This window comes from Sciurus carolinensis, chromosome 2, assembly GCF_902686445.1.
Source record: "Sciurus carolinensis chromosome 2, mSciCar1.2, whole genome shotgun sequence".
NCBI classification, from domain to species: domain Eukaryota; kingdom Metazoa; phylum Chordata; class Mammalia; order Rodentia; family Sciuridae; genus Sciurus; species Sciurus carolinensis.
In genome coordinates, this window is record NC_062214.1 from 11,791,817 (window position 1) to 11,819,804 (window position 27,988).

At 61.9% G+C, this 27,988-nt stretch overlaps 1 protein-coding gene across 1 annotated transcript in view; it reads left to right on the plus strand.

Moving 5' to 3' along the window:
* Prex1 (phosphatidylinositol-3,4,5-trisphosphate dependent Rac exchange factor 1) overlaps nucleotides 1–27,988 on the plus strand; it is a 144,661-nt gene that overhangs the window by 105,673 nt on the left and 11,000 nt on the right. Inside the window, exons 14-30 of the mRNA XM_047539776.1 lie at nucleotides 283–358; nucleotides 6,434–6,506; nucleotides 9,394–9,536; nucleotides 10,777–10,869; nucleotides 11,481–11,629; nucleotides 12,954–13,039; nucleotides 14,823–14,959; nucleotides 15,423–15,543; nucleotides 17,050–17,237; nucleotides 17,448–17,609; nucleotides 18,252–18,462; nucleotides 19,062–19,335; nucleotides 20,878–21,084; nucleotides 24,592–24,680; nucleotides 25,762–25,844; nucleotides 25,955–26,045; nucleotides 27,829–27,957. Of these exons, the coding sequence (XP_047395732.1) occupies nucleotides 283–358; nucleotides 6,434–6,506; nucleotides 9,394–9,536; nucleotides 10,777–10,869; nucleotides 11,481–11,629; nucleotides 12,954–13,039; nucleotides 14,823–14,959; nucleotides 15,423–15,543; nucleotides 17,050–17,237; nucleotides 17,448–17,609; nucleotides 18,252–18,462; nucleotides 19,062–19,335; nucleotides 20,878–21,084; nucleotides 24,592–24,680; nucleotides 25,762–25,844; nucleotides 25,955–26,045; nucleotides 27,829–27,957 (2,312 nt within the window). The remainder of the gene's footprint in view (nucleotides 1–282; nucleotides 359–6,433; nucleotides 6,507–9,393; nucleotides 9,537–10,776; nucleotides 10,870–11,480; nucleotides 11,630–12,953; nucleotides 13,040–14,822; nucleotides 14,960–15,422; nucleotides 15,544–17,049; nucleotides 17,238–17,447; nucleotides 17,610–18,251; nucleotides 18,463–19,061; nucleotides 19,336–20,877; nucleotides 21,085–24,591; nucleotides 24,681–25,761; nucleotides 25,845–25,954; nucleotides 26,046–27,828; nucleotides 27,958–27,988) is intronic.

Genomic DNA, 27,988 nt, shown 5'->3' on the forward strand with positions numbered 1-27,988 from the left:
GACAACCCAGTATGTCTCTTGGAGGGCACGTTGCCCCAGCTGAGGTCCCTGGGTGAGAGCGAGCGTCCTAGAGCCTTCTGCCCTGTGCTCCTGGGTGAGGAGGAGGCCTGGAGGAAGCAGCCCTGCCCCTGGTCACACTGTGGTGGAGGTGTGGGTGGGACTCTGCCCAGCCCCTGCCCTGCGCCTAGAGAGCCGGCATTCTCCACTCCTGGGCATGGCAAGAGGGAAGTCAGGAGGCCCCATGGCCTCCCCTGCTCACTGGCCACCCGCTCTCCTCTGCAGAGACCGTGACTACCACCTGAAGACCTACAAGTCGGTGCTGCCCGGGAGCAAGCTGGTGGACTGGCTGCTGGCCCAGGTGAGGACTGCCCAGACCTGGGCGACCAGCTTCTGGCTTTGTGAGGGTAGGGGGACTTCCTGAGGTGGGGCTTTGTGTTGTTTTAAAAGTTTTTACAATTTCTATTTTTAATGGTGGTAAAATGCACATAATGCAAGTTTAACCGCTTAACCCCTTTTCCAGTGCGTGATGTCCTGTAGACGCCCCCCACCCACAGAGCTGAAGCTCTGCCTGTAAGGGGCAGCTGGCCCTGCCTACAACTCCACCCTGCACTGCACCGGAAGCTGCAGCCCCACCCTCTAGGCTCCTCCCCTTGCTGCAGCCCCACCCTCCCTCAGGCTCCGCCCCTTGCTGCAGCCCCACCCTCTCAGGCTCCTCCCTTGCTGCAGCCCCACCTCTAGGCTTCTCCCCTTGCTGCAGCCCCACCCTCCCTCAGGCTCCGCCCCTTGCTGCAGCCCCACCCTCTCAGGCTCCACCCCTTGCTGCAGCCCCACCCTCTCAGGCTCCACCCCTTGCTGCAGCCCCACCCTCCCTGCAGCCCCTGCCATTCTCTAGCCTGTCCCTCCCAGCAGCTCCACCCCACCCTTCGCTTAGGTCAGCTTTTGCTCTTTCTCTGGAGTTGACTACTCTAGGGAACTCCTGGGAGTGAAATTCCACCATATCAACCTTTTATGACCACCTCATGTCACTTAGCACATGTCCTTGAGGTTTGTCCATGTTGTAGAATTCCCTGTGTCCTTAAGGTCCCACAAATAGCATTCCAGTGTACATATTTTAGTCCATTCGTGCTCTGTAGAACCAAGTGCCTGAGACCAGGTCATTGTGAAGAACAGAAACTTATTTCCACAGTCCTGGAGGTTGGGACTCCAGGTGCCGACAGGCTGTGTCTGGCGAGGGCCCTGTCTCCACCTCCCAGGTGGGGTCTGTGACCTCTCATGGTGGAGGAGGTGGACGGGCAGGCTCCTTCCCAAAAGCTCATTTATGAGGGCGCTTAGTCACTCATGAGGGCAGAGCGTCACGGTCCATCCCTGGAGGATACCCTTGGGACCGGGTTTTGACATAGGACACAGACCTTGGAGCCACAGTGACAGCATGTACCACATTTTGTCATCAGTTCATCCGTCAGTGGACACGTGGGCTGCTCCCGTGTCGGGACTTTCACTGTTAGAACTGGACAAGTCGGTCCTATCCTGGCTCCAGTCTGGAGTCTCTGGCCGAGGTCTTCCTTTCAGGGAAGCTCCAAGCGGGCAGAGACCAGCAGAGGTGTGGACCTCCATCCAACCATTCTGCTGTCCATGCAGAGGTATTTGCTCCAGCGAGGTCCCACAGTCAGCCCACCTGCCTGTCTGTCCTTCTTGATGGCTCCTGTTAACAGACACTTACTTGACCAGGCCCTGGCTGAGCTTTGTACGGTAACCTGATGAGTCCTTCAACCCTCTTACAGATGGGAGGGACTGGGGCCCAGAAAGGTCAGGTGCCTGGTTCCAGATGCACAGCCTCACAAAGGTAAAGACAGGGACCGGCTGGGTCCATCTCACCTAGTTTGGACTCGGCCTGGATTCTGTGAATTTTTCAGGGAGCCCACAAGAATGTCCATTTATGGTCTGAGAAAAGAATGTGTTTGCTCCAAAAGATGAGGAGACCCCTGCAAAATGAAAATGAATGAATGTTTAATTAAACATCTATTGAAGCTGAACCTGGTGGTGCAGACCTATAATACCAGTGACTCAGGAGGTTGAGGCACAAGGATTGCAAATTTGAGGCCAGTCTTAACAATTTAGTGAAATCATCGGTGACTTAGTGAGACCTGGTCTCAAAATAAAAAAATTAAAAGGACTGAGGATGTGACTCAGTGGTAGAGCCCCTGGATTCAGTCCTCAGGCCTAAAAACAAACCAAACCAAACCCCCAAGCCATCTATGGAGTAGAGCTGTATGCCAGCCTCAGTCATTGTCAAATTGTTCATAAAAAGTTCCTTTTATTCAAAAACAATTGCTGGCTGGATTTTCTCACATTGAACAAATGACTGAAGATTGCTGTGAGATCTCAATTTATAAGTTTCTTGGCACCAAGTAATTTTAAAAGTAGGTCTAGAAAAATGTTTGAGAAAAAAATCAAGCTAAAATGGTGTACTTAGTACGAGATGTGTGTGTGTTCCAGTGTTTGCTGTACGGGGGAGGTGGAGAGGCCCTGGATTCGGGGTCAGACTTGCGTCTGAGCACAGGGCCTCACCCGTTGCCCTCGCCCCTGCAGTCAGCCCAGAGACCTGGGTTCGGATCCCAGCTCTGCCACTTCCTGGCTCTCTACCTGGGCCACTGGCTTACTTTCTCTGTGCCTCAGGTTCCCCACCTGTAAATTGGAACTAAAAGCAATACCCCCACTCTTAGCCTGGCATGGAGTCACCGCTTGGTGAGCGTCGCTATTGGTTTTGCTCCTCCTCACCTTTACAGAGGACCCGAGGGGGCCCAGGTTCTGTCAGCATAGAAGGCTAAGGAAGTCCCAGGGGGATTCAGGGCCCAGGAACACTGAGATCAAGAGCTAAGGGGTGGGGAGTCTGCAGAGCCCGCCCGCCAGGTGTGCAGCGGGCAGGTGAGCGGGCCACAGGGCCTCTGCTTGGCAGCTCAGAAGCCACTGTCCAGACGTGCCTGGTTTCAGGGCTCTGAGCTGCCCAGGTCTCACTGCTGTGGACAAACTGTGGCCTCATATTTCCATGAACTCCACTCATGCCAGGGGACAGCCTACTGGTGTCACAGGATCAAGTAGATGTTGCCCCAAGGGCTGGGGTTGGGGCAGGTCTGAGGAGTGTTTGGAATCAACGAGACAGGATGTGACATCAAAGACCCATCCCCACCTGGAACCTCAGCAGCACTGTGCAACGATCACACAGTTGTGCAGTTCAAGAGGGGTTTTCCCCCTATCGACACATCATCATTTCTAACTTCTAGGTTATTCTGCTCCTTGGGACAGAATGTCAGCTGGATACCTACTGAACCTGCTAGAAGTGCTTTTGTCTGCTCATAGTGGAAAACCTGACTTAGATCAGTGCAGATCGTTCCTCCCACATAACTACATGTTCAGAGTTCATGGTGTGAGAACCCAGCAGTGCTATTTGCCCCCAGAAATGCACCTTTCTGTTTGGTTATCTTAGCTTCTTTCTAATTGCCTCACTGTCACAAATGGCTGCCACAGCTCCAGGCATCACATTTTTAAAGAACTCTGGCCCAAAGCAAGCAGCAGAGTCAGTTTGAGAGTGCTTTTTCAGTTTACACATTAGGGGAGACAACTTCTCACAGTCTCCCCTTGACCATGGTAATTCCCCTTAGTTCTCATGGACCAGCTGGGTCCCCTAAAGCAGTCTGTGGGTAAAAGGACAGGGATTTCTGAGTGCAGCTAGGTTTGCTCTGGTTCGTCCCTTGGTGCTCACTGGGGCTCAGTACTCACTTCCTTGACGGTGAGTTCTTTAACTCTGGGGCGGAGGCTTGCATGGCCCTGGGGCGGGCAGCTGTGCTCATCACTTCCACTCTGCGCTCTTCCTGCTCATTCAGTCCTCAGGCAACCTGGGGGAGTAGCGCTCGGATCCCCTGTACTGATGGGGAAGCTGAGTCGGGGTACCTTGCCTCTGGCGCTCGGCTGTGGGCTGCTGGAGGTGCGGGGGTGTGGTGCCCCCGTGGTCGGCTGTAAGATGTTCTGTACCGGCGGCTCTGGCGATCTGCGCGGGACCCCTCCGGTGCAGACTCCAAATCTGAGCACAAACATGGGTGGGGCCCTGCAGAGTAGAGAGGCCCAGGAACTGACCGCCAGGGCCACAGCCAGGGCAGGGCGGGGGTCCCACTCCTCGCCTCCCGCTGCTGCGCGACCTGGGCTCCGGGACACCCAGTGGGGGCAGGGGCGGCGGGCTGCAGCTGGAGCGAGCAGGGCCAGGCCGCGGAGCCAGCACCGAGGGCACAGATGTGCAGACGCCTGCACTGGCCTGCAGGACTGCACCTGCCCACCGCCATGCTGGCTCCCTCTTCCAGGCAGGTGGCGGTGCTGATGGCAGCAGGGCTCCGTGTGGGCAGTGAGAGCCGGGCAGGAGAGCTGAACAGGGACGCGAGTCCTGGCCGTAGCCCTGGGCCACAGTACAGCCCACTGGACCTCAGTGTCCCCAGCCATGACCTGGTGGTGGGGAGAGCCCTGCCCTGAACGGCCTTTGTGCCTCCGTGCACCTGGGACAGCCTGCCCAGCCTGCCGTGCCTCAGTTTCCCCCCGTCAAGTGGGTCGAGCAGAGTGGTGGCCTTTGGCTTGAGCGCCTAGACCAGCCGGTGCTCAGCAGCGAGCGGGCTCCAGCACGTTTATAGGGTCCTCCCCCGCGTCCCACGGCCGGGCTTGCTGTGCCTCTGCCTCCGTCCCAGTGGCCCCTGGAGTGGCTCTTGCATCCCCCCGAGGGGTCTGGGCTGTGACGCGGTGATTCCCGCTTCAGAGGCACAGAAGCCGCGTGGAGGGGGCCTTGGTCATCCGCCTGGCCTCCCCACTCCTGCCTCCTGTCTCCCCTCCTCCCTGCCACCCGCTTCCACGTCTCATGCCCATCGGGCTGAACTTGAGCTAGGATCTGAGGGTGCTCGGGCCAGGCGGCAGGGCCCTGTCCCCACGGAGACAGACTAAACAGAGCAGATGGGCGCTCATTTCTGATTGTGCTGTGCACATAACGTGGCAGCAATGAGAGGGACGGGCTGAGTGTTCCTGGGGAGGACACGCTGGGGAGGGCGTGGGGGCTGCTCTAGGGAAGTTAGGGGACGGACTGGGAGCAGGTGACCTGGCGTCCAGGCCTGGAAAACCGGGGACCGGCACTCCAGCTAGAGGAAAGAGCAAGGCCCCAGGCCCCGGGTGTGTGGCGTGAGCAGCAGGGGCCCGGGTGGCTGGGGCTTGGGGACGAGCCAGCGAGTGGGGAGACAGGGCCGAGGACCCCGGTGAGGCGCACGTGCCTGGGAGCCTGGCGCAGCGTGTGCCTCGCCCCGGAGGGGAGTCGTGGCTGCCAACCCGAGATGGCAGGCTTGCTCGCCAGGCGACGAATCCAGGGCCTGCTGCTCAGCCTGAGTCCACTCTGCTGGGGTGAGGGCCTTGCTGGTCACCTGCCCAGGTCCTTTGGGAGGGGGGCCAGGCCACAGGCGCCTCAAGAGCCAGGTGGGCTCTAGATGCCGCCTAGCCTCCCAGGCTGCTGAGCTGGGCCAGTGCCACCTGTGACCCGGCTGTCCCTCTGTCCCTCACAGCTGGGGTGGCTGCTCCGGATGCAGCCCCTCTGGGCGCCTCCCTCGACCTGGCTCTGAGCTCACTGGCTCTCCAGCTGCTGGCTGGCTCGGAGTCCCTGGGGAGCAGTTTGTCTCTTGAGTCAGCACCGCAGCAGCTCAGTGAACCTCGAGGCCCAGCTGACCCGGCCCTGCTCAGGGTCTGGCTGTGCTTGGCAGCAGCAGCCTCTGAAAGAGCAGCTGTGTCCCCTGCACCTGGGAAAATGCCCTTCAGCCCTCAGGCTGCCGAGAGGGAGGACGGCAGAACTCTGCTGCTCACTGGGCTGGTGGTTTGGATGGGGAGGCTGGAGGGGCCTCTGGCCAGCGCCTGAGTGGACTCTACAGTCGCTGTTCCCAGTACTTAGTCTGAGGAGGGACTCAGCGGGCTCCTGGTCCCCGTGGCCCTGGCCTGGCTGCTCTGGCTGGCCCTGCTGCTCCTGGTTTCTCCTGCGGTTCTGAGCTCCGTCCCGCTCTGCTTCCTTGTCCCTGCTGTTCCCTCTGCTACCCTTCCTCACTCGCCCTTTGCCAGCTGTATGGAGATTACTTGGGTTGCAAGCGACAGAAATGATGCTGGATAACGTGGTGGGGGTGGGGGTGCAGGGGGCAGGGCTCCCTGGAGGAGGCGGGTCACTCCCTGGCAGCTCTGAGAGGACCCACGTCCCTGGTTCTGATGGTGCCACTTTGGCAGGTTTTCAGTGGCAGGGACAAAGCCCCAAGTAAAAGGCGACTTAAAGGGAGGTGGCGCGTGAGGAGGTTGGGCGGGTGGCTCTGGGCGGGATTGTGGCTCAGAATTGCCAACTCACCTGATGCCACTGTCCCCTTCCTGTCCCCCCCAGGGAGACTGCCAGACGCGGGAGGAGGCCGTGGCGCTCGGCGTGGGCCTGTGCAACAACGGCTTCATGCACCACGGTAACCCTTCCGCGGGCCTCCGCCCCAGCGTGCCCTGCTGCCAGCCGGCCCCCTGCACCGTTCCCTGCGTGGCCGGGGTCGAGGGCCTCCCCTGCGGCCGAGCCTGTGTGTCCTTCCAGCCTGTGGTCCTGCTCTTCTCCAGTGGAGCAGGTGTCCCAGGCTCGGCGCTAAGTCCTGGGACAGCAGTGAACAGGGCAGGTCGCAGGCGTGTGTGTACCAACACAGAGAAGTGTGTCTTCTGGAATGTTCCAGGATGGTGGCATGTGAGGGGGTCTTGGACTCTCACTCTGAGAGAGGTGGAGTCCCTGGGCAGGAGGGACATGGTGACTTGGGTGTCCTCTAGATCCTTCTGGCTCGTGCAGGTGGAGCGTGGTCCGTGGGAGGACAGACCTAGAGGCTTTGAGGAGGTCTAGGGCCAGGGCGTCATGGCTAGGGCCAGGTGGTGGCAGCAGAGGTGGGAGAAGAGGTGGGTCAGGGGACTCAGGGCCTCGCAGGGTCCTTGCCAGCTGCTGCTTTTCTGATCTGTCTCAGAGCATGGTACTCTTAGCTCTGTGAAGGGCTGGGGCTAATGCTGAGGCCTCTGGGGGCCACAGGCCTCTGGCACAGCTGCCCACCTCCGCCTTTGTAGCACAAAAGCAGCTACAGATAACGTGCAAACAAGTGGGCGTGGCCATGTGCCAATAAAACTTTATTTAGGAAAACAGGTGGGGGCCGTGGTGTCCTGGCCCTGTGGCCTGCCTTGTGACTGCCGGTGGGGCCGGGCTGCCTCTGCTGATCCCTCTCGGCTGGGCCCCCTCTGGCCCCAGTTTCCCCAGCTTTCCGCTGGAGGCCTTGCCGTCTGCCGGCCGTGGTTCTGTGGGGTCAGGACTCCTTCCTGCTGTCCTGGCTCACTGGTTCCCAGGAGCCGCCCTAGTCCCTGTGGGCCTTCCACCAGCTCTGCTCTCCCACCAGCCAGTTGGGCAGGACTCTTGTTTGTGGGTGAGGGTAATTAGGGGTCCACCCCCGCTGCTATTCCAGGAAGGCTTCTGGGAGGACATTCCACAGGGGGGCGCCCGGGCAGTCTTGACGCCCTCAGGGGCCCTGGGGGGAAATTACAGGGTGCGGCCCTGTTCCCCTGCCCCTCCTGCGACCTTAAAAATAGGCTAAAATACGGAAAAGGGCCAAAGCCCAGGATTGTGGCCTTGGCAGAATGCAGGGCAGGGCACAGAGGGGGCCTCGGGAGACCTGCTGCGTGGTGCTGCGCTGTCCCCAGGGAGGCACCCAGAGGCCGGTCCACCCCAGTCCTCAGAGCTGGGAAGTCATGTGCTCTTTTTTCCCTGTGGATGAGGCTGGACGCACATGTGGTCAGCAAGGGCCGAACAGGGATCTGACGCCAGGTCTGTGGCTCACAAGGCCCGGCCAGTGGCCTCCATGGAGAGGTGGAGGTTGGGCCTCACCTGGCCGAGCTCGTGGACCTGAGGAATTCCAGGGCGTTTCCCAGACCTGTCAGCCGGCCATAGCGCTGAAGCTCTTCCTCCCACTCCCGGAATCTTCTAGCTGCATGTTTACAGTGGAGGCCAAGCCAGCCGGCCCCCTGGAGCCTGGCTGCCCAGCTCTGGGGACAGTAGCAATTTGTGTGTCTGTTTTCTCCAAAGAGGTGATGGGGTGGCCAGACAGGTGGGGTCCTGGTGAGTGTCCTGGGGACCAGGAGGAGGAGACACTTCCTCTGTCTTCCCTTCAGCCACCTGATGCCCTGTCTTTAGGGGCGAGATGTCTCCAGTCAGGGTAGCTGATTCTCCTTGTCGTGGGGACCTGCTGGCCGTAGGCAGCCCCTCTGACCTAACCGAGCCTTGATTCCCCTGTGCTATTTCTCCACGCCCCACTGACAGGCCTGTGGGGCAGCACAGGGAAAGGAGGGGCCTGGGTGGGGCCCTAGTGCTGCCTGCTGGCTCTGTGACCTTGGACGGATTTATTTAGTCTGTCTGGGCATTAGTCTTTCCATCTGTTAAAGGTTTGCAAAAACCTTTCCATCTGCCTAAGGAGTAGAAGAGCTAAGCGTACCCCCTGCCACCTCCGAGTGCCTGGCACATAGGTGCCTGCTGGACCTCAGGCCGAGGGTCAGGCATGACCAGTAGGTCATGCCTATTCGTTTTCCTGGCTCTTCCTGGTATAGGGGTCAGCACTTTTTTCTGTAAAGGGCCAGATCGTGGGAATTCAGGCCCTGTGTGCCTTATGACCTCTGTCACACAGATCCAACTTTGGCATTATGGCTTGAGAGCTGCCAGCCGCAGACCTTATGTCTGCAGATGGATGGGTCTGTTTCAATAAAACTTTATTTGTAAGAACAGGCAGTGGGCCGGACGTGGCCCTGGAGCCTCAGTTTGCCACTCCTTGGTCTGTTTCTGACACCTGCATGAGCCCTGAGGTAACTAGCCTTTGCTTGGTCAGCTTTAGTTTCCCTGTTCACCAGCGGGTCTCCCACCCAGTTCACCGCTGTGTGTGGTGTGAGGTAGGGATCTGGTTTATTCTTTCCCCTGAGTCAGAGTCCCATCTGCAGGGTACTCCCCGCAATCCTTTACCGCCTATCCCGTCCTGGACACGCAGTACCCTTAGGTGATTCTTCTCCCTTGCCTGGGTACCTGCTTTTTTCTGTCCAATCCCACACGATTTTCTTTTGTGACCCTGGTTTGTTCTATAGAGCAGGTGGGGCAGGTTCAGATTTTTCAAGAGAAGGCAGAAATCCAGCTCCTTATGTGAGATATCCTAGTAGGTTAGTGTTGGCATGTGATTCCATTCTAATAAAGTTAGGGTTTGGGCCAAAGCAAACCCATCCAAGGGCTACCCAGTTGGCAAGTGTGGCTGAGGTGTGGGCGGGGAGTCTGAGGGCCACTCGTGTCTGGGTCTGCAGTGCTGGAGAAGAGCGAGTTCAGGGATGAGTCCCAGTACTTCCGCTTCCACGCTGACGAGGAGATGGAGGGGACCAGCAGCAAGAACAAACAGCTTCGAGGCGACTTCAAGCTGGTGGAGAACATCCTGGCCAAGCGGCTGCTGGTAGGAGCAGGGCTGAGCCCGCCTCCTTCTTCCCAGCCCTCCTGGGGATTCTAGGTGGCTGGGAGGCCAGGTCACTGCCCTGGCCAGGTGTCCTCCTCACTCAGGCTGGGGCTGCGGAGCGCCTTCCCTGGCCTTCCGGCTCCCCCTATCCTCCCTGCACCCGCAGCCTGGCGCTGCGCCCCAGGGCCTTAGGTCTGACAGGCGCTGCCTGTGTTCAGTGGCTGTCACTGTCTGCAGTTCAGGGAGGTCTCAGCTGTGCAGAAAGTGTGCCCACCTAGCCCCACAGTCCTGGTCTCTGCCTCCTGCTGGTGAACACCAGCCCCTCCTAATGTGTGGCCCCAGCTGGTAGTGGACGGGCTCAGAGCGGGTCACTCGTTCCCGCCCAGGTTGGAGCTGTTCTTCCTGATGAGAAGATGCCTGCTGCCTTCTTTGTGGGGACTGCCGTTCCCCCGATTCCTCCAGGGCTCCCCGGCACACCTAGGGTGGGCTGCAAAGGTCAGAGTGGCCTGGGAGACCCTGCCTCCCCAGCTCCATCTCAACCCAGCCACCCTGGTCTCTCCTCACTCCGGGCGGTGGCACGTGGGCCTGCTGCCCTGCACACTCCCCCACTGTGGTGTCCAGCTCTTGGCTCCAGGGCACCCTGTGGCCCCACGCCTTGCCTGGCCCATAGCTGCTTTGCTTTAATTTGGGCTGCACACGCCCCTGCACCACAGTCTGGCCCCCTCTGACCGTGAGCCACAGAGCTGCAGCGGGCAGGGCCGTGGAGTCCCCCTCGTCCAGTAGCCGGCTCCCGTCCAGTGTGAGGGGTAGAGGCTCCGTCCCCAAAGAGCCCCAGGACCTTCTTCCAGCAGGAGAGGGGCTACTGCTCCCTGAGCTGCTTTCCCACGTCCATGGTCATGTTCTGGGTCTGTTTTATTCATTAAGTCATTTATTGAGCACCTACAGTATGCCAGTGGACGGGGAGACAGTAACATGGAAGGAAGGAGATTGTCCCCTAGGCTTGCAGGAGGAAGGGGTGACAGATTGGACGAGTACAGCAGGCTCTGGAGTGGGGTGATGGCCTCACTTCAGGTATCTACTGAGCACCTACTGTGTGCAGTTGGCCTGGTCTGGCTGCTGTCCTGCAGACCCCCCCACCTGCACCCCACCCTGGTGGCCCTGGGACGTGAGGAGATGGCAGGATCACCGTGCCGCAGGGGTCAGGGTGGGGTGCCTCACCAGGTCTGCTCCGGGCCCTCAGATCCTGCCCCAGGAGGAAGACTACGGCTTCGAGATCGAGGAGAAGAACAAGGCCGTGGTGGTCAAATCGGTCCAGAGGGGCTCGCTGGCCGAGGTGAGGTTTCCTGGCTGCTGGCAGGGGCTGTGTGCAGGTGGGAGGGGGCAGCTTGGCAGGTCCGGGGACACCGGCACTGCTTCTCTCTTGGCCACTGGGAGAACTGGGCCTAGGACCCCTGCAGGTACGGGGAGCAGGGCGGCCCTGCTCAGTGCCTCCTGCGTGGCCCTCTGGCACCCTCTGCTGGCTCTGCGCAGAGGCACCGGGAACGCTCACCTTCTGAGTCAATTTTCCAAAGAGCTTCGAAGATAAAAAACCCAAATAACGGTTGCTCTCAGCAGGAGGATTCCTTGCTGTCCCCTGGGCAGGGCCGGAGGAGGGCCAGGTGGGAGGCAGGACTCAGCCCCAGCTCACAGCTTCTCCTGGTGGGAGGTGGGGCTGCACCTGCCATGTCGGGAGCCCCCGTGAGAGGAGCAGTCACCAGGTGGCCACCCCGTTGGACACCAAGCTTGGCCCCCGCTGGGCAGGCCACCCCCCACAGCTGCTGCCCAGAACCAGGCCCTGTGCCTTCAGTGCTTCCTGCAGGGGAACCTCCGTGGCCTGCAGGCTGCCCCTGTCCTAAGGAACACAGGGTTAATAACCACATGCCCGTCTGCCCTGCGGTCCCCAAGATGGCCGGCCTGCAGGTGGGCAGGAAGATCTACTCCATCAACGAGGACCTGGTCTTCCTGCGGCCCTTCTCCGAGGTGGAGTCCCTGCTCAACCAGAGCTTCTGCTCCCGCCGCCCCCTGCGCCTCCTGGTGGCCACCAAGGCCAAAGAGTGAGTGTCCCCCGCCCCTGCTGGTGTGCTGAGGAGGTGCCGTGCCTGGGTGCTGGTGGGCAGGAGCTGGTGGCCCTGTGGGTGGCCCGTTCCTGCAGCCACCACAGGACGTGAGCTCTGGCTGTGCCAAGGGGCGTGCAGGCATGTGGCCCCGTTGGCATGGACACAGTTCCCCTTCCTGGGCCTCTGGTCAAGTTGGGGGACAGGGCCGGGGGCAGAGGTACACAGGTAGGGGGTGAGATATGTCTTGGGCTAGGGCAGCAAGGGGCTGTGGACAGACAGAGCTGGGAGTGGACTGGGCTGTGCAGATAGGGTGGACACAGAGAGGCTGCCAGGAACTGGAGCTCCTTGTGGGGATTCTGGGGGAGGAGGTTCCAGGTGGAGGTGCCTAGGTGCCAGGCGGTGGGGCATCCCTGGCAGGTTTGAGGACCAGCGAGGAAGCCGAGGGGTGCAGCCGAGTGATGGGGTGAGACCAGCCGGGCAGTGGGGGCCGGCATGTGGGGCCCTGCACCCACCTGAGCCCTCTGGAGAGCAGCTGGAGGTTTGGGGTCTGGCGGCTGCAACTGGGGCAGGTCGAGGTTCAGGGCGAGTCCTTTACTTTCAGGTCGCTCACCTGGTGTCCAGGTCTCCCTCTTACTTGAGGCCAGTGTCCCTGATGGGAGCGAGGGGTCTTCGACTGTGGCCATTTCAGTCGAAGGCCAGCTGGCTCAGGAACTCTAGCCCCTGTGTAGCTGGCTGTGCCAGTGGGGAGGGCACCAGGCACCACCATCTCTTCAGAGTTCTGGAAGGACCTGGGGCTGGGGCACAGGCTCACGGGAGGCTTCACCTGGCAGGTGGGAACGGGAGGGGTGGAGGCAGGACTGGGGACACAGCCTGGGCAGGGGCGTCCCGGACAGCACACCCGCCGCCCACCCTGGCAGGGCCGGCCCTCTCTGCCATGGTGGGGAATGGGCCTCAGTGCGGCTGTGCCCGGGCTCTCCAGCCCTCCTAGGGGCCCCGCTGGGTGCTTCTCTGGGGACAGCACCAAGCTGAGCTGGGCCACTTCTCACCCTGCCTCTTCCATAGTGAGGCGCCACCCACTGGTGGTGCTGGTCTGGCCACTGGGGCTCCTGGGATGGGGAGCGGTGCGGGAGGCCTGGGGGAGTTTCGGGGCTCTTGGCCCCGGGGTTGGTGGTGTGGACTCTGGTCAGCTGCCTTCCTCCTCCTGTGGGAGCGGCAAGCCTGGGCCGAGTTCCCAGAAGCCTCAGAGGCGGGGCCCCCAGGTGGGCCTGGGTTGTGGGAAGCGCATGCTCTCCTCAGGCCTTACCTGTCGCTGCTGCTGCAGGACCATCAAAGTCCCCGACCACCCCGAGGCCCTGTGCTTCCAGATCCGGGGGGCCGCCCCGCCCTATGTCTACGCCGTGGGGAGAGGTGAGTGGGCACCCCGCTGACCGGCGGCCCTGGGCCCAGACTGTCTGCGTCACACGAGTTCCGAGTGGCCCAGACCCCTATGCCTGGCTCCGCTTGCTCGTGAGCCATGGCATTTGTGTCCTTCCTGAAGCCGAGGTCGCAGACGCTGATCACACCTGGGCCTCACACCTGGGCCGGGGGAGCCCAGAGGGATGCGGGGAGCGGGGAGGAGGCTCAGCAGAGAGCGCGTGTCCCTCCGCGAAGAAGCCGACGCCCTTCAGGCTCTGTGTTTCCGGGCAGGAATTGGGCCCGCTCCTGCCAGACGGGGCTTGTTGAGAGGAGACAGACGCGAATCTCTGTCCCCCGGGTGTGCCGCAGCCCGGGCCACCAGCTCCAGGCCTCTGCCCCTGCACTGCCTTCTTGGTCTCAGGGCCCCTCTGCCTTGGAGAGGAAGCCGAGCAGGTCCGCAGTGCTGGGCCGGCATTGTACACACAGGCCCCTCTGAATGTCCCAACATTAGTTGTCACTTTTGAGGTCAGAGTTATGCTTCCAGAATCTGTTCACTAAGAAAGTACGAGTCATGACAGAGGCTTCTGAAGTCCATGGCGTTTCGAGGGTCATTTACCTATAAAGCAGCCGTTCGTGACTGGGGGTGACTTGCCTCCCCCTCCACAGGCCTTCTGGGGGACTGGGGAGGGTGTGCCATTAGCCTCTGGGGCAGACAGAATGCTGCTGGCGTCCCGTGTGCCCACGGTGGCCCTCCAGCCCCGATGGTGCTAGTGCAGGGGGCCTGTCCTGCAGCAGCGGCCGCGTTTGTGATCCGCTGCGGTAGCGCGAGTGGGTGTCGGTCAGCTTTGCCCCTGCTGTGACGAAACACCCAGAGCCATCGACTCACAGGAGGAAAGGTTGGCTGGGCACAGTACCCGCCTGCGATCCCAGCCCCTCAGGAGGCTGAGGCGGGAGGATCACAAATGTAAGGCCAGCTTGGCAGCTGGGTGAGACCCTGTCTCACAATAGAAAGGGCCAGCGGTGTGGCCTCGGCCGCCTCTTCACGTTTCCACCCCTGCTGAGAAAGCACCCAGCTGGGCCCAGGCCCTTGGGGGACAGTCCGGGTCGTGGCCTGGCAGGGGGTGGGCCAGCCAAGCATAGCGAGGCCGCAGGTGTTTGCCGAGCCCTTGCCGAGAGCCGCTCGCTGCTGTGCCTTTTCCCGTGCCAACTCCGGGATCCCTCAGGAACCCCGTGAGTGGCTGTGTCCATGTCCCGTCGTGGAGATGAGGACCTGGAGCGCAGGACGTTGGGCAGTGCTGGATGAAGGACCGTGGAGGGCAGGGTGAAGCCAGGCTGCCCTTGTCACCTCGCCGCCCAGTCTGCATGTCAGTCGACCCCGAGGCCCCGGGGCAGGGCTGGCGGTCGGAACGTGGGGGGTGGACGTGCGGCTGGCAGCACGGGCTCGAGTCCCGGCTCCTGGCCCCGAGACCTCGGGCTGCTGTGCCTCCCAGAGTCCCTGCTTCCCCTGCCACGCGGGGCCAGCCTGGTCCAGGACCAAGGGTCCTGCAGGACGTTGACGGAGGCAGAGCCCCGGTGACTGGAGCCCGGGTGCAGAGCCGGAGCCCCTGCGTGTGACCCTGGCCAGCGCCCCCTCCTGCCTCTCCTGCGGGACGGGTGCCGGCTCCATGCTGCCCACGAGGGCCCGTCGGTCCCGGGAGGGAGGGGCCCTGGGTGTCTGGGGACACGGGCGGCAGTTCACCTGGCGGCCTCTGCCTTGCCCGCCACACCCCGTCCACCCCGTCCGCCCCGTCCCTAGGCTCCGAGGCTGCGGCTGCAGGGCTGAGTGCCGGCCAGTGCGTCCTGAAGGTCAACGGCAGCAGCGTGGCCAGCGAGGGTGCCCTGGGGGTCCTGGAGCACTTCCAGGCGTTCCGGAGCCGCCGCCAGGAGGCGCTGGTGAGTGGCCGCGGCCAGGCCAGGGTCCTGCTGGGGGCGGCGGGATGGTGGCTGCCCAGACGCGTGGGCAGCCCTGGGTCCCTGCCCGCTGGGCAGGGAGCAGCCTGGTCCCCCCCCCCAGGACCTGGTCTCCAGCCCCGCCGGGCGGACAGGACCCCTCCGCACCCCTGGGCGTGGGGCAGAGGGGTGGTGACGGCCGTGTGTCCCCCTTGGGGCTGGGGCTCTGGGAGGGCAGCTTCTCCATCACGTGCCCCGGATCTCCAGGTGGCCCTGGGGACGCTGGGGGCCTGGCATTTTCCAAAAGCTCCCGTCCCTGGGCTGCTGTGTGGGACAGTCACCATCCCTGCTGGGGGAGGGGTGTGCCTGGAGGCCCTGGAGGCTCGGGGGCATCAGGAGACCCTTCAAGGCCTGAGCCCTGGGTCCCACCCGTCGCCCCGGACGTGCCTCACAGCTGCTCCCTCAGGGCCTCTACCACTGGATCTACCACACCCACGAGGACGCCCAGGAGGCGCGAGCCAGCCAGGAGACCCCCGGCGAGGACCCGCGTGGCCAGGGGGCCCCGGAGGAAGAGCAGCCTGACTCTGGTAAAGGGGCGGTGGGGAGGGACGGGAGGGACGGGTGTGTCCTCTGTGCCCGGCCTCCGGGCCTCCCCAGCTGCCGTTCTGCACCTGCCCCCTGGGGCCTCCCCAGACCCACAGAGCCGAGGCTCAGGGTGACACCACCTTACGCTCGGGACGGTCTCCGCCAGGTGGCTGAGGGCCACGTGCTTTCTGGGCTGGGGTCTGCTCCTCGCCCGCCCGGGCTCCTGGAAGCCCCTGCGTCCCTGGGTCTGCGTTGCGGCTCTACTGCCGTGAAGGCCCGTGTCACGGCCCGTGGCCCCTGCGGCCCCCTGGCCTGGGCGGGCTCCTCCGCTCCTCGGGGGACTGCTCTGCGCTGTGCTCCCGGGATCCGGGGGGGCTCCCGCACCTCTGCAGCCGCCTCAGCCTGAGCCCAGCCTGCTCGCCTGCCCACTCGGCCTCCCGTCAGATGCTCCCGGGAGCCTCCCTCTAGGATCTGCCCCTCCCTCCATCCTTTCAGAGTCTCGACCCTGCCCAGGGTCCTCTTAGACGCCTTCCCTTCTGCCCTCCCACTTCAATCCCAGCAACACCCTCGACCACCCACTTCCTCCTGCCCCCAGCATCTGACCGCTTCCCTGCACTGCCGTGGCTTTTCACCAGGATGGCTGCAGTAGCCTGCTCACGCCTCCTCCTAGGGGTCCCCAAACAGGAGAGCAGACCTCCGAAGACACCTTCCTGCTCAGGGCAGAGATCAAAGTCCCCGCCATGGCCCACTCCAGCCTGGCTCTCCATCCTCCCCTCTCAGCACTCTCCTGCTTGCCCCTGCTCCATCTGCTCCAGCTGGATATGTCCCTGCCCCAGGGCCTTTGCACTTGCTGTCCCCACCGCCTGGAACTCTTCACAGTTCCACTTCACTTATGTCCCTGTCTTCATTCAGATCTCTTCTCAGAGGCGACTCTGTGTTCCCTAATTAGACAAGCTCTTATTTTTTTTTTTTTTTTTTGGCAGTGCTGGGGATTGAACCCAGGGCCTTTGCTTGCGAGGCAAGCACGCTACCAACTGAGCTATCTCCCCAGCCCCCTAGACAAGCTCTTTTTGAAATTAGCTCACATACAAACATGGGCCCAGCGAACTAAACAGTCGGGTCAACAAGCTTCAGGTCTGGCTTGATCCAGCACCTCCCAATTCTCAGTTCTCTCTGTTTGCCTCACTCTTACCTGATGGTTCTGGCAGCTCGGAATCCTTCCCTTTGTAGGTCCAGCAGAAGCCCTAGAGCCACCAGTGTCCTGCCCACCTGTGGGCCTGGACTTCAGGGGGAGGGGGCAGGTGGGGCCCCTTCTGAGCCACACAGACTGCGAATGGCTCACAGGGGTTGATACTCAAGGAGACTTCTCCAGGATGGGTGTGCGGTGGCAGGCATCAGAGGTGGACAGCACTGGGGACAGTCCACGCTCCCGCCGGCTGTGCGGGCGGCAGGGCCTGGCTGGTCATGGCACGGTGCCGTCCTCAGCATCGCCCGCCCTTGGCTTGCAGCCTGGCCCCTGCTGTCCCTGGGCCCCCAGCTGAGCCTGCGGGAGGACAGCCCGGTGGTCAGCCTGACGGTGGACAACGTGGACCTGGAGCCGGGCGTGGTGTACGAGTACGTGAGCACTGCGGGCGTCCGCTGCCACGTGCTGGAGAGGATCGTGGAGCCCCGCGGCTGCTTCGGCCTCACCGCCAAGGTGCCCAGGCGGGCAGTTCTCCCAGGGTGGGCAGCGCCCTCGCTGGGGCCGTGTCCTCGTCCCCGCCTTGGTGGCTGTGGGCTGAGGAGGGTGACTGTCCCTTCAGCCCGAGTCTGCGGCCTGGGCAGCGGGCCCGACCTGGCGGTGTGGGCGGAGCACGGGGCCCCTCGCGGCCCGGCGAGCGCTCAGTCGCTGCTGCCGTCTCTGCAGATCCTGGAGGCCTTTGCCGCGGACGACAGCGCCTTCGTGCAGAACTGTGGGCGGCTCATGGCCATGAGCAGTGCCATGCTGACCATGTCCCACTACGAGTTCCGCAGCACCTGCGACACCAAGCTGGAGAGACTCGGCCAGAGGATCGCCTGCTACCGGCAGGTACCTGCTCCCGGGGCCCCTCCCCGGCTCCCCGGGGTGGGATCTCACCCGGCGCTCGCTGTCGTTATGGGTGTCGCGCTCCAGTCCAACAAGCTTAAACCAGCGGAAGTTTTATAGGTTTCTGTCACTGAAAAGTGCAGAGGTGAACCTCAGGCATGGCTGTATCCAGGCTCTTAATCGGACAGTTCACTAACGCGAGAGCACGGCTGCTCTCCCTCCCTCGGCTTCGCTCCCCACGTTGGCTTCTCTCTCGGGCAGTGAGATGGTGGCCTGCGGTAGCTCTAGTTTCGGCATTCCGTCGGAAATTGGCTCAGGGAGCTCTTGCTGGCTTGGCCTGGGCCCCTTGCCTGGCCTCTTCCGGTCCCTGTTGAGTGGGAAGTCAGCCCTGCCTGAACCCGGGGCGCTGGGGCCAGGAGAGACGGTTCCCTTGGGACAGCTCGGGGGCAGCAGCTGACCTTGAGTGACCTTGAGACATGGGTGCAGCTCACAGGGAGGCCTTCGCTCCCGGCCTCCCCAGGCCTTCCCGTGGCCCAGGAGGGACCGCGAGCTCCTGACCGTCTGACTCGGGCGTCAGGCCGCAGCCGGGATGGCGTGTGTCCGAGGCGGCCAGACCCGCCCGGCTCACAGCCCGGCCGTCCTCAGTTTGCAGCTCAGCTGAAGAGCCGTGTCAGCCCCGCCTTCAAGCAGGCCGCCCGGGGGCCCCACGCGCTGTGCGACCTGGACTTCTGCCCCACCAACTGCCACGTCAACCTCATGGAGGTGTCCTACCCCAAGACGACCCCCTCCGTGGGCAGGTCCTTCAGCATCCGATTCGGGCGCAAGCCCTCCCTCATCGGCCTTGACCCTGAGCAAGGTACTCGCCTGCCTGTTAGAGATGGTACTTCCGCCCACACTACGGTACCAGCCCAGAACAGTCTGAGGGCCGACAGTCCAGGGCCGGAATGTGGCTGTGTAGGCCTCGGGGCCCAGGCCCTGCTCTCTTTCTGCACCCCGTCTCTAGATGGGGTCTCTTGACTTTCAGGGCACCTCATGGTAGAGTGTGGCTGCTGGGGTACCAGCCACTTTGTCTGCATTTCCAGGCAGGAAAAGCCACAGTGGTTAGAGGTGTGTTAGTATCAAACCGAAACCGTATTCTTGGGGTAACTTAGTGGATTGAGTTCCGAAAGGGGAGGTCGGGCCCTGTGGCACATGCCTGCGACTCCAGCTAATGGGGAAACTGAGGCAGAAGGATCACCAAGTTTGAGGACAGCCTTGGCAACTTAGTGAGACTCTGTCCCAAAGTTAGAAAATAAAAGGCTGAGGCAGAAGTAGTGGGGGAGCACTCGCCCGGCCTGTGTGAGGCCTGGGTTCCGTCCCTGGTACCACCTAAAGCCCAGGTCCTGTTCCGGAAGTTCTCTTTCCTGGGCCCAGGGAGCGCCCGCCCCCGCCTCACGGACTGCCCCCCGCCCGCAGGCCACCCGAACCCCATGTCCTACACCCAGCACTGCATCACCACCATGGCCGCCCCGTCCTGGAAGTGCCTGCCTGTGGTGGACGGGGACCCTCAGGGGCAGACTCCCAGCGACATCTCTGGGCCGGCCAGCGGGGCCCTGGGCCCGGAGGACCGGGGCCTGAGCTCCCTGCTGAAGCAGGAGGACCGGGAGGTGCAGGACGCCTGCCTGCAGCTCTTCACCAAGCTGGACGTGGCCCTCAAGGAGATGAAGCAGTACGTCACCCAGATCAACAGGTGAGCCCGGCCGCGGCCTCTGCGCGGGAGCCATGGCTGCTGCAGGCCTGGCCAGCTGCCCCTGGGGCAGGGCGCCCTCCAGCCAGCAGTGAAGGCCGCGGCGTCCTCGGGGGCCGGGCCGCCTGGTGAAAGGCTCGGAATTGAGCATCGCAGGAAGGCGGGCAGCTGGACGAGGCCCCTTGCTGTGATACCGCAGGACACCAGCACCCGGCCCTGTCTAAGGGGCGCCTGGGTCGGCTGGCAGCAGGGCGGGGCCCAGCAGGGTGGAATGGTGCCCCTCGGATGCGCGTGGCCAGGCCAGAGCTGGGCCATCGTGCAGGACAGTGACGCGTGTGGGAGGAGACAGGCCCCTTAGCCATTAGGGCCCTGGCAATGCAGCCACCAGAAGCAGCCTCCGGACGGGGCTAGGGACCTGCCTCTGACACGCCACCTGGAGAGAAGAGTTTGGGACAGTCGGGGACACTTGAACAGGGACAGGGTCCCAGGGGTGCTAAGGGGCTGATTCTGTTCTGCATGGTAAGAGGCGTGTGGTCACCTTTAGGGCAGGGCGTCCACCTTGCGTCTGTCGGCATTTGGACGGGTGGCTCTGTGTGGTGAGGCCGCCTTGGGCAGCGTCCCTGGGCTCCACGGCCAGGGCCCAGCAGCGCGCTCCCTGTGGTGACAAGAGGGCTGTCTCGACAGTGTCCCCTGGGGAGAAGCGCTGCTGAACAGGCCTGGTGTCGGAGACACCGCGGGGGACGTGCAGGGGCCGTGCTCTCTGGGCGGAAGCTGCAGAGCCTGCGTGCCCTGCGCACCGTCTCTCTGCTTCGTGGGATGGTTCCCGTGCAGGAGGCCGGGCTGCAGGCTCTGGAGCCCAAGGTGTGGGCTTTACTCCTGGCCCACCACCTGTTGGCTCTGCGACCTCGGGCAACCTCTCTGACCCTCGGTCTCCTCATCTGCAGAGTGGAGTCAGTTGTGACACTGACCTCATGAGAGGTGGGGTGGCATCTAGCCCGAACTTGCGGCTCCCGCGAGGCACCGGACGCTGTTCCGTCTAACGCTCGGCGTGTTCTATGCCTCCCATCTCCCAGCCCGGGAGGCACGTGTGAATTCTCCCATGTTGCAGGTTGAGTCTCAGAGGCTGAGCAGTTTGCCTTAGGCCCCTCAGTCAGGCAGTGGTGGCCTCAGGGCTAAAACTGCCTTTTGAATGACACTTCCTTGTGACCCGTGCCACATGTTTACGGGCTGCCTGTCCTGGGGGCTTTCACCCGTGGCAGCATAGCCCAGGGGTGGTCCTGAGGCCCTGCTTCCTGCTGGCTGAAAGCCCTGCTCTCTGGGCTCGTCCAGCGCCCCGGCCTGTGCAGAAGCCAGAGCCCGAGCTTGGCCAGGAGCCACGGGCCTGTGTGTCTCGGCCCCGGGAGGCGCCCAGCTCGGCGTCTGCAGAGTTGCAGTGGGCCTCCAGGGGAGGGACACAGAGATCTGGACGGCTCCCCCGTGCAGGGTTGAAGGTCAGGGCTGGGGAAGCCTCGGCCTGGGTCTTCACCTTGAGCCCTTGCCCTGCAGGCTGCTGTCCACCATCACAGAGCCCACTCCTGGTGGGGCCTGCGACCCGCCCCTGGCGGAGGAGGCCTCTTCCTCCCCGCTGGTCAGCGAGGACAGCGAGATGGACAGGACTGACCACGGGGGCATCAAGAAAGTGTGCTTCAAGGTGTCCGAGGAAGACCAGGAGGACTCGGGCCACGACACCATGAGCTACCGGGACTCCTACAGGTGGGTGTGGCCACCGTGGCCTGGGGCTGGATGGGACAGTCAGCAGGACAGTCGAGCCTCTGACCCTGGGGAAGCTGAGGCGCACCCCAGAGGCCCCAGCTTCCTGTCCAGGCTGGCACTTCAGGCCTGGCCTAGCGGATGCTGCCCGTGCAGCTGTACGTGCTGGCGGAGTGTCCAGGAGGGGTCTGAGGCCTGGGCGGTGTGCTTCCACCTCCGGTGGGACTGTGGTCTTCGCCAGGCACGGGGACGCACGGCTGCCATCCCAGAACTGGGGAGGCCGAGGCCGGGGAATCCCAAGTTCAAGACCAGCCTGGCCTATTTAGTGAAGCCCTGTCTCAAGATCAGTAGGTAGACAGATGGACAGATGGACAGATGGACAGAAAGGGCTGGGGTGTAGCTCAGCGGTTGAGTGCTGGGTTCAGTCCCTAGCACTAGAACAAAAGCATGGTTTTTGCAGCGAACGCTGTTCATTTTTACTTGATCCGAGGAATAAGGGGGTTTTCCTCTTCTCCTGAGGGGCCGCGCGCTGCATTGCTACTGGTTAGAGTAACTGTAACGAGATCAGCGGGGCCTCAGTTAGTGGGCTAAGTGGACTAGAGTTGGGTCCCCGCTGACCCTGCGCTGGGTGCGGAACCTCCTCCTCTCAGCCCGAGAGCCCAGTCACCTCCGCCTGCCGCTAGGGGGCGCCTGAGGCAGCTCAGGTCGCAGGCGCACCCGGAGCCCCAGGGAGATGCGCCAGCGAACACTCTTGCTGTCCCGCGGGCCCTGCCCGCTCCTGGTGTCCAGCTCCCTGGGGTCTGCAGACAGGGCCTCCTGGCTGCCATGCACCAGGTCCTCGGAGCTTCCACGCCAGGGTTTTCCGGGGCTCTGGGTCTCCTTCTTACATCTCTGGGACCTCGGGCTTTTCCTTCAGTTGTCAGTGAGCGGTGGGATGGAAAGGTGGCATGGCGACTTAGATTCCTGAGTTCCTTTATTCAGGTCGGTGGGAAGTTCATGCCCAGGGGCAGGGTTGTCCCCTGAGAAGAAACAGGCATTAGAGCACTGGGGACCCTGGGCAGTGGTGACAGTGAGTGAGGACCCTGGGCAGTGGTGACAGTGAGTGAGGACCCTGGGCAGTGGTGACAGTGAGTGAGGACCCTGGGCAGTGGTGACAGTGAGTGAGGACCCTGGGCAGTGGTGACAGTGAGTGTGGGACCTGGGCAGTGGTGACAGTGAGTGTGGGACCTGGCAGTGGTGACGTGAGTGTGGACCCTGGGCAGTGGTGACAGTGAGTGTGGGACCTGGGCAGTGGTGACAGTGAGTGTGGGACCTGGGCAGTGGTGACAGTGTGGGACCTGGGCAGTGGTGACAGTGAGTGTGGGACGTGGGCAGTGGTGACAGTGAGTGTGGGACCTGTGCAGTGGTGACAGTGAGTGTGGGACCTGGGCAGTGGTGACAGTGAGTGTGGGACCTGTGCAGTGGTGACAGTGAGTGTGGGACCTGGGCAGTGGTGACAGTGTGGGACGTGGGCAGTGGTGACAGTGAGTGTGGGACCTGGGCAGTGGTGACAGTGAGTGTGGGACCTGTGCAGTGGTGACAGTGAGTGTGGGACCTGTGCAGTGGTGACAGTGAGTGTGGGACCTGGGCAGTGGTGACAGTGAGTGTGGGACCTGGGCAGTGGTGACAGTGAGTGTGGGACCTGGACAGTGGTGACAGTGAGTGTGGGACCTGGGCAGTGGTGACAGTGTGGGACCTGGGCAGTGGTGACAGTGAGTGTGGGACGTGGGCAGTAGTGACAGTGAGTGTGGACCCTGGGCAGTGGTGACAGTGAGTGTGGGACGTGGGCAGTGTTGACAGTGAGTGTGGGACCTGGGCAGTGGTGACAGTGAGTGTGGGACCTGGGCAGTGGTGACAGTGAGTGTGGGACCTGTGCAGTGGTGACAGTGAGTGTGGGACCTGGGCAGTGGTGACAGTGAGTGTGGGACCTGTGCAGTGGTGACAGTGAGTGTGGGACCTGGGCAGTGGTGACAGTGTGGGACGTGGGCAGTGGTGACAGTGAGTGTGGGACCTGGGCAGTGGTGACAGTGAGTGTGGGACCTGGGCAGTGGTGACAGTGTGGGACCTGGGCAGTGGTGACAGTGAGTGTGGGACCTGGGCTTGGTGACAGTGAGTGTGGGACCTGGGCAGTGGTGACAGTGAGTGTGGGACCTGGGCAGTGGTGACAGTGAGTGTGGGACCTGGGCAGTGGTGACAGTGTGGGACCTGGGCAGTGGTGACAGTGAGTGTGGGACGTGGGCAGTGGTGACAGTGAGTGTGGGACCTGGGCAGTGGTGACAGTGAGTGTGGGACCTGGGCAGTGGTGACAGTGAGTGTGGGACCTGGGCAGTGGTGACAGTGAGTGTGGGACCTGGGCAGTGGTGACAGTGAGTGTGGGACCTGTGCAGTGGTGACAGTGAGTGTGGGACCTGTGCAGTGGTGACAGTGTGGGACCTGGGCAGTGGTGACAGTGAGTGTGGGACCTGGGCTTGGTGACAGTGAGTGTGGGACCTGGGCAGTGGTGACAGTGAGTGTGGGACCTGGGCAGTGGTGACAGTGAGTGTGGGACGTGGGCAGTGGTGACAGTGTGGGACCTGGGCAGTGGTGACAGTGAGTATGGGACGTGGGCAGTGGTGACAGTGAGTGTGGGACCTGGGCAGTGGTGACAGTGAGTGTGGGACCTGGGCAGTGGTGACAGTGAGTGTGGGACCTGGGCAGTGGTGACAGTGAGTGTGGGACCTGGGCAGTGGTGACAGTGTGGGACCTGGGCAGTGGTGACAGTGAGTGTGGGACGTGGGCAGTGGTGACAGTGAGTGTGGGACCTGGGCAGTGGTGACAGTGAGTGTGGGACCTGGGCAGTGGTGACAGTGAGTGTGGGACCTGGGCAGTGGTGACAGTGAGTGTGGGACCTGTGCAGTGGTGACAGTGAGTGTGGACCCTGGGCAGTGGTGACAGTGAGTGTGGGACGTGGGCAGTGTTGACAGTGAGTGTGGGACCTGGGCAGTGGTGACAGTGAGTGTGGGACCTGGGCAGTGGTGACAGTGAGTGTGGGACCTGGGCAGTGGTGACAGTGAGTGTGGGACGTGGGCAGTGGTGACAGTGAGTGTGGGACCTGGGCAGTGGTGACAGTGAGTGTGGGACGTGGGCAGTGGTGACAGTGAGTGAGGACCCTGTGCAGTGGTGACAGTGAGTGTGGGACGTGGGCAGTGGTGACAGTGAGTGTGGGACCTGGGCAGTGGTGACAGTGAGTGAGGACCCTGGGCAGTGGTGACAGTGTGGACCCTGTGCAGTGGTGGCAGGTGAATGGAGGCAGCTGGCCCCTCCTCTTCCTGCGTTTCCGTGCAGCTGTAAAGCGCCTCCCGCCCCCAGACAGGAAGGACCCCTGGGTGTCGTACCCATGGGCTGGGGTTTCGACCACGCCCCAGAAGGGGGTCTGTGTCCGGGACCAGGGGTGGAGCGAAGGGCGACTCGGCCATCTCTCACCCCATGCAGTGAGTGCAACAGCAACCGGGACTCAGTCCTGTCCTACACCAGCGTGAGAAGCAACAGCTCCTACCTGGGCAGCGACGAGATGGGGTCTGGTAAGTGGCCGCCCAGCACAGAGAGGGCCCCTGGCCATCGGCTTAGTGGGTATTTCCGAGCGCCTTCCATGTTTGCAGTGTGTTGCTTTGAGTCCTACAGAGTCTCCTTCCGTCTGCTCGTTTAGCAGGTACTTAATCAAGCACGTGTCATGCTGTGGGTGCTGGGACACTTAGTGAGTGAAACCAAGATCCCAGATGCAGAGCAGATAGAGACCCTCGGGCAATCGTGCATCATGGCACACCGTCTTGTGGGGTGTGGGTGTGGCGGGTGCTATGAGGTCCCTCAGACCCTGGGAATCAAGGGGACCTGCAGAAATGACGCACATGCCAACCAGAGGTCCAGGCAGCACAGGTGGGTTCCAAGACCAAGTCCCCTCAGCCCTGAACCCTCACGCCCCCAGGTGCGCCCACCGATGGTACCTGGAGGCCATGGGCGTATGTATGGAGGAGGCCGGTGGCTGGGCAGGCAGACAGATGAGACCTTGCAGCGTTTACTGGAAGCCTGATGTGTTTTTGATTTTAGTCTCGTTCACTCAGACTTAAAAATGCACTTTGTGAGTAAATAGGTCAGGCATCCTCACGGTCCATGATTAAAAGGCCCAGGGTGGGCCAGGCGGCAAGTCCCTCCCACTGTCACCGCTGGGTCCCGCCAGAGGAAGTCTCTGTGGAGAAGTCAACTTTATGATACGTCACTTTAGCAGAGGAAAAGGAAGGTCAGGAAGACGGAATGTGTCACTGGACTTTAATGTCTCATGACAAGACTGGGCCACCGCAGTCCGTGCCCAGGGAGGTTCAGTGGCAGCTGGCTTCGCTGGAAAGTGGACAGTGACCCAGTGGGTCTGGGATCCAGCTCTTTGTTCTCAGCGCCCTCGTTTGTGGGAATATCGACACCTCGCCATCTTGTAGGGCGCTAGTGCCTCCTGCCCAGTTTTCAGATGAAGAAACTGAGGCTCAGAGAGGTCCAGGGATTTTCCCAGTGACTCAGTGGGGACCTGGGCCTGGCAGACTGCACGTCCCCTGTGGGTTTGGAGGAGCAGGGTGGGCAGCAGCGACTGACAGCGGCTGCTCTTCCTCTGGCCAGGGGACGAGCTGCCCTGTGACATGCGCATCCCGTGGGACAAGCAGGACAAGCTCCATGGCTGCCTGGAGCACCTCTTCAACCAGGTCGGCCTGTCCCGGGGGGAGGGGGGAGTCCCTGGGGGGTCCTCGCAGCCCCTGGCGCTGGGCTGGGCGGGCTCGGGCGCAGGGCTGCACTCACGGGGCTCTGTCTCCAGGTGGACGCCATCAACGCGCTGCTCAAGGGGCCGGTGATGGGCAGGGCCTTCGAGGAGACCAGGCACTTCCCCATGGAGCACAGCCTCCAAGGTGAGGGCCCTGTGGGGGCAGCAGGCTGGACGCCGGGGCACGCACTCCTGCTGGGTGGCCCTGGCTCGTGCAGGCCAGCAGATTCCTTCCCGTGGGCCAGATCCAGCCACGGCTGCTTTTGCTCAGAATCGGATGATGTCTTTTATTTTTATTTTTTATTTTTAAAGCATCGTAAAAATGAAACAGTGTGAAGTGGAAGCTGCAGGTGCTGCAAAGCCTGACCTGGCTGCTGCCTGGCTCTGCAGGACAGTTGGTGGCCCGGGGCTGGTCCCTGGACCCTCGGCCTGCCCATTGGGGACACAGGGACAGGCCTGTAGCACAGTCCCCCATTCAGTCACTCGGCAGGGTTGGCTCCGTCTTCTTGCTTGCCGACCGTGTGCATTTGCCGCCTGGTTTATTATTGATGCGACTTTTATTTTTTTAATGTATCTCCTGCTGGGTGCGGTGGTGCATGCCTGTAATCCTAGTGACTCAGGAGGCTGAGGCAGGAGCGTCGCCAGTCTGAGGTCGGCCTTGGTAATTTAGCAAAACCCTGTCTCAAAAAAATAAAAAAAGTAAATAAATGAAAAAGGACTGGGATGCATGTAGCTCAAAGGTGAAGTGTCCCTGGTCCAATTCCCCAGTAAAATGAGTGAATAAGTAAATTTTAGAAAGGTATCTTCCTTTTGGAAACTTAATTTCTAAAGGGCCTTATCCTCCCCATATATGAAGAACCAGCATAGTAGGCCATACATTAATGGCAGCCATAACGAAGAACTTAAAGGGGCAGCAACCGCCGTTACCTGCCCGGGCCTCCTCAGAGAGGGCTCTGTGAGCTGAGGCTGCACCAGCACCACGCCGAGACTTCCTCCTTGCAGTGGTTGAGATGGGAACTGGGATGTCTGTCCTCCGCCTTCCCTCCCACCCACCACCCTCCTGCCCACCATCTGTCCACCCTTCCATCCCAGCTGCCAGTCCATCCATGCAGCTCTGCAGCCAGTAAATAGCTCCCCAGAGCCAACCCGTGCCAGGCCTGGTGCTGGGTGCTGGTGACCCTGAGGAGGATGGACGCTGCTGGCCTCGGGGGCACCCAGTGTTGTGCAGGAGACAGGAATGCAGACGGCAGCCGCCTCCAGCGAGGAGTCGGTTCCTGCTCAGCTGGCCCTCTGCTGTGTCAGGACCCCCGTCCAGGGGTGAACCTCAGGAAGAAAAGCAAGGAGGGCCCCAAACCATACACATCTCAGAAACCCAGGAAGAGGCCAACAGAACAGGGGCCTTCGTCTGCCTGGCCTTTGGCCCTGTTAAGGCCGCATTCAATTCCAGGTCTCCCACTACCCTGTGTGACTTTAGGGAAGTCACTGTGCCTGGGCTTCCTCCTCTATATAGGGAAGGGTTAGAACTAGGTCACAACTCATGTGCCAGCTCAGTTGGTTGTGGCATGAGGACCTAGTACCTGAGAGGTCTTCTGTGGCTACAACGTCCAGATCTGGGAGCAAAGACTGCCGAGATTGATTAGTGCTGTCTGCACTGGATGGGCTGTGGGTGTGGATCATGGCCTCAGACCAGCAGGAAGGTGCTGAGATTGATGAGTGATGTCTGTGATGGGGATGGCACATTGAAATCGTAGCACACTTACCATGTGTTTGTCCTCTGAGGCCTGGATTATATCCTGGAGTCCTGCTGACTCCCTGGATCTAGGGTTTTGAGCTTTGGAATCTGGTGATGGGGCATGGGCCTTTGTACCCCTGTTCTCCAAAGCCACCTCTGTCTCTTCCCTGGCCCTCATGTTACTTTCCCACCCTAGAGTTCAAACAGAAAGAAGAGTGTATGGTCCGTGGCCGGAGCTTGATCCAGATCAGCATTCAGGAGGACCCCTGGAACCTCCCTAGCTCCATCAAGACGCTGGTGGACAACATCCAGAGATATGTGGAAGGTCAGCAGGCAGGGAGGGTCCTGGTGGGGGT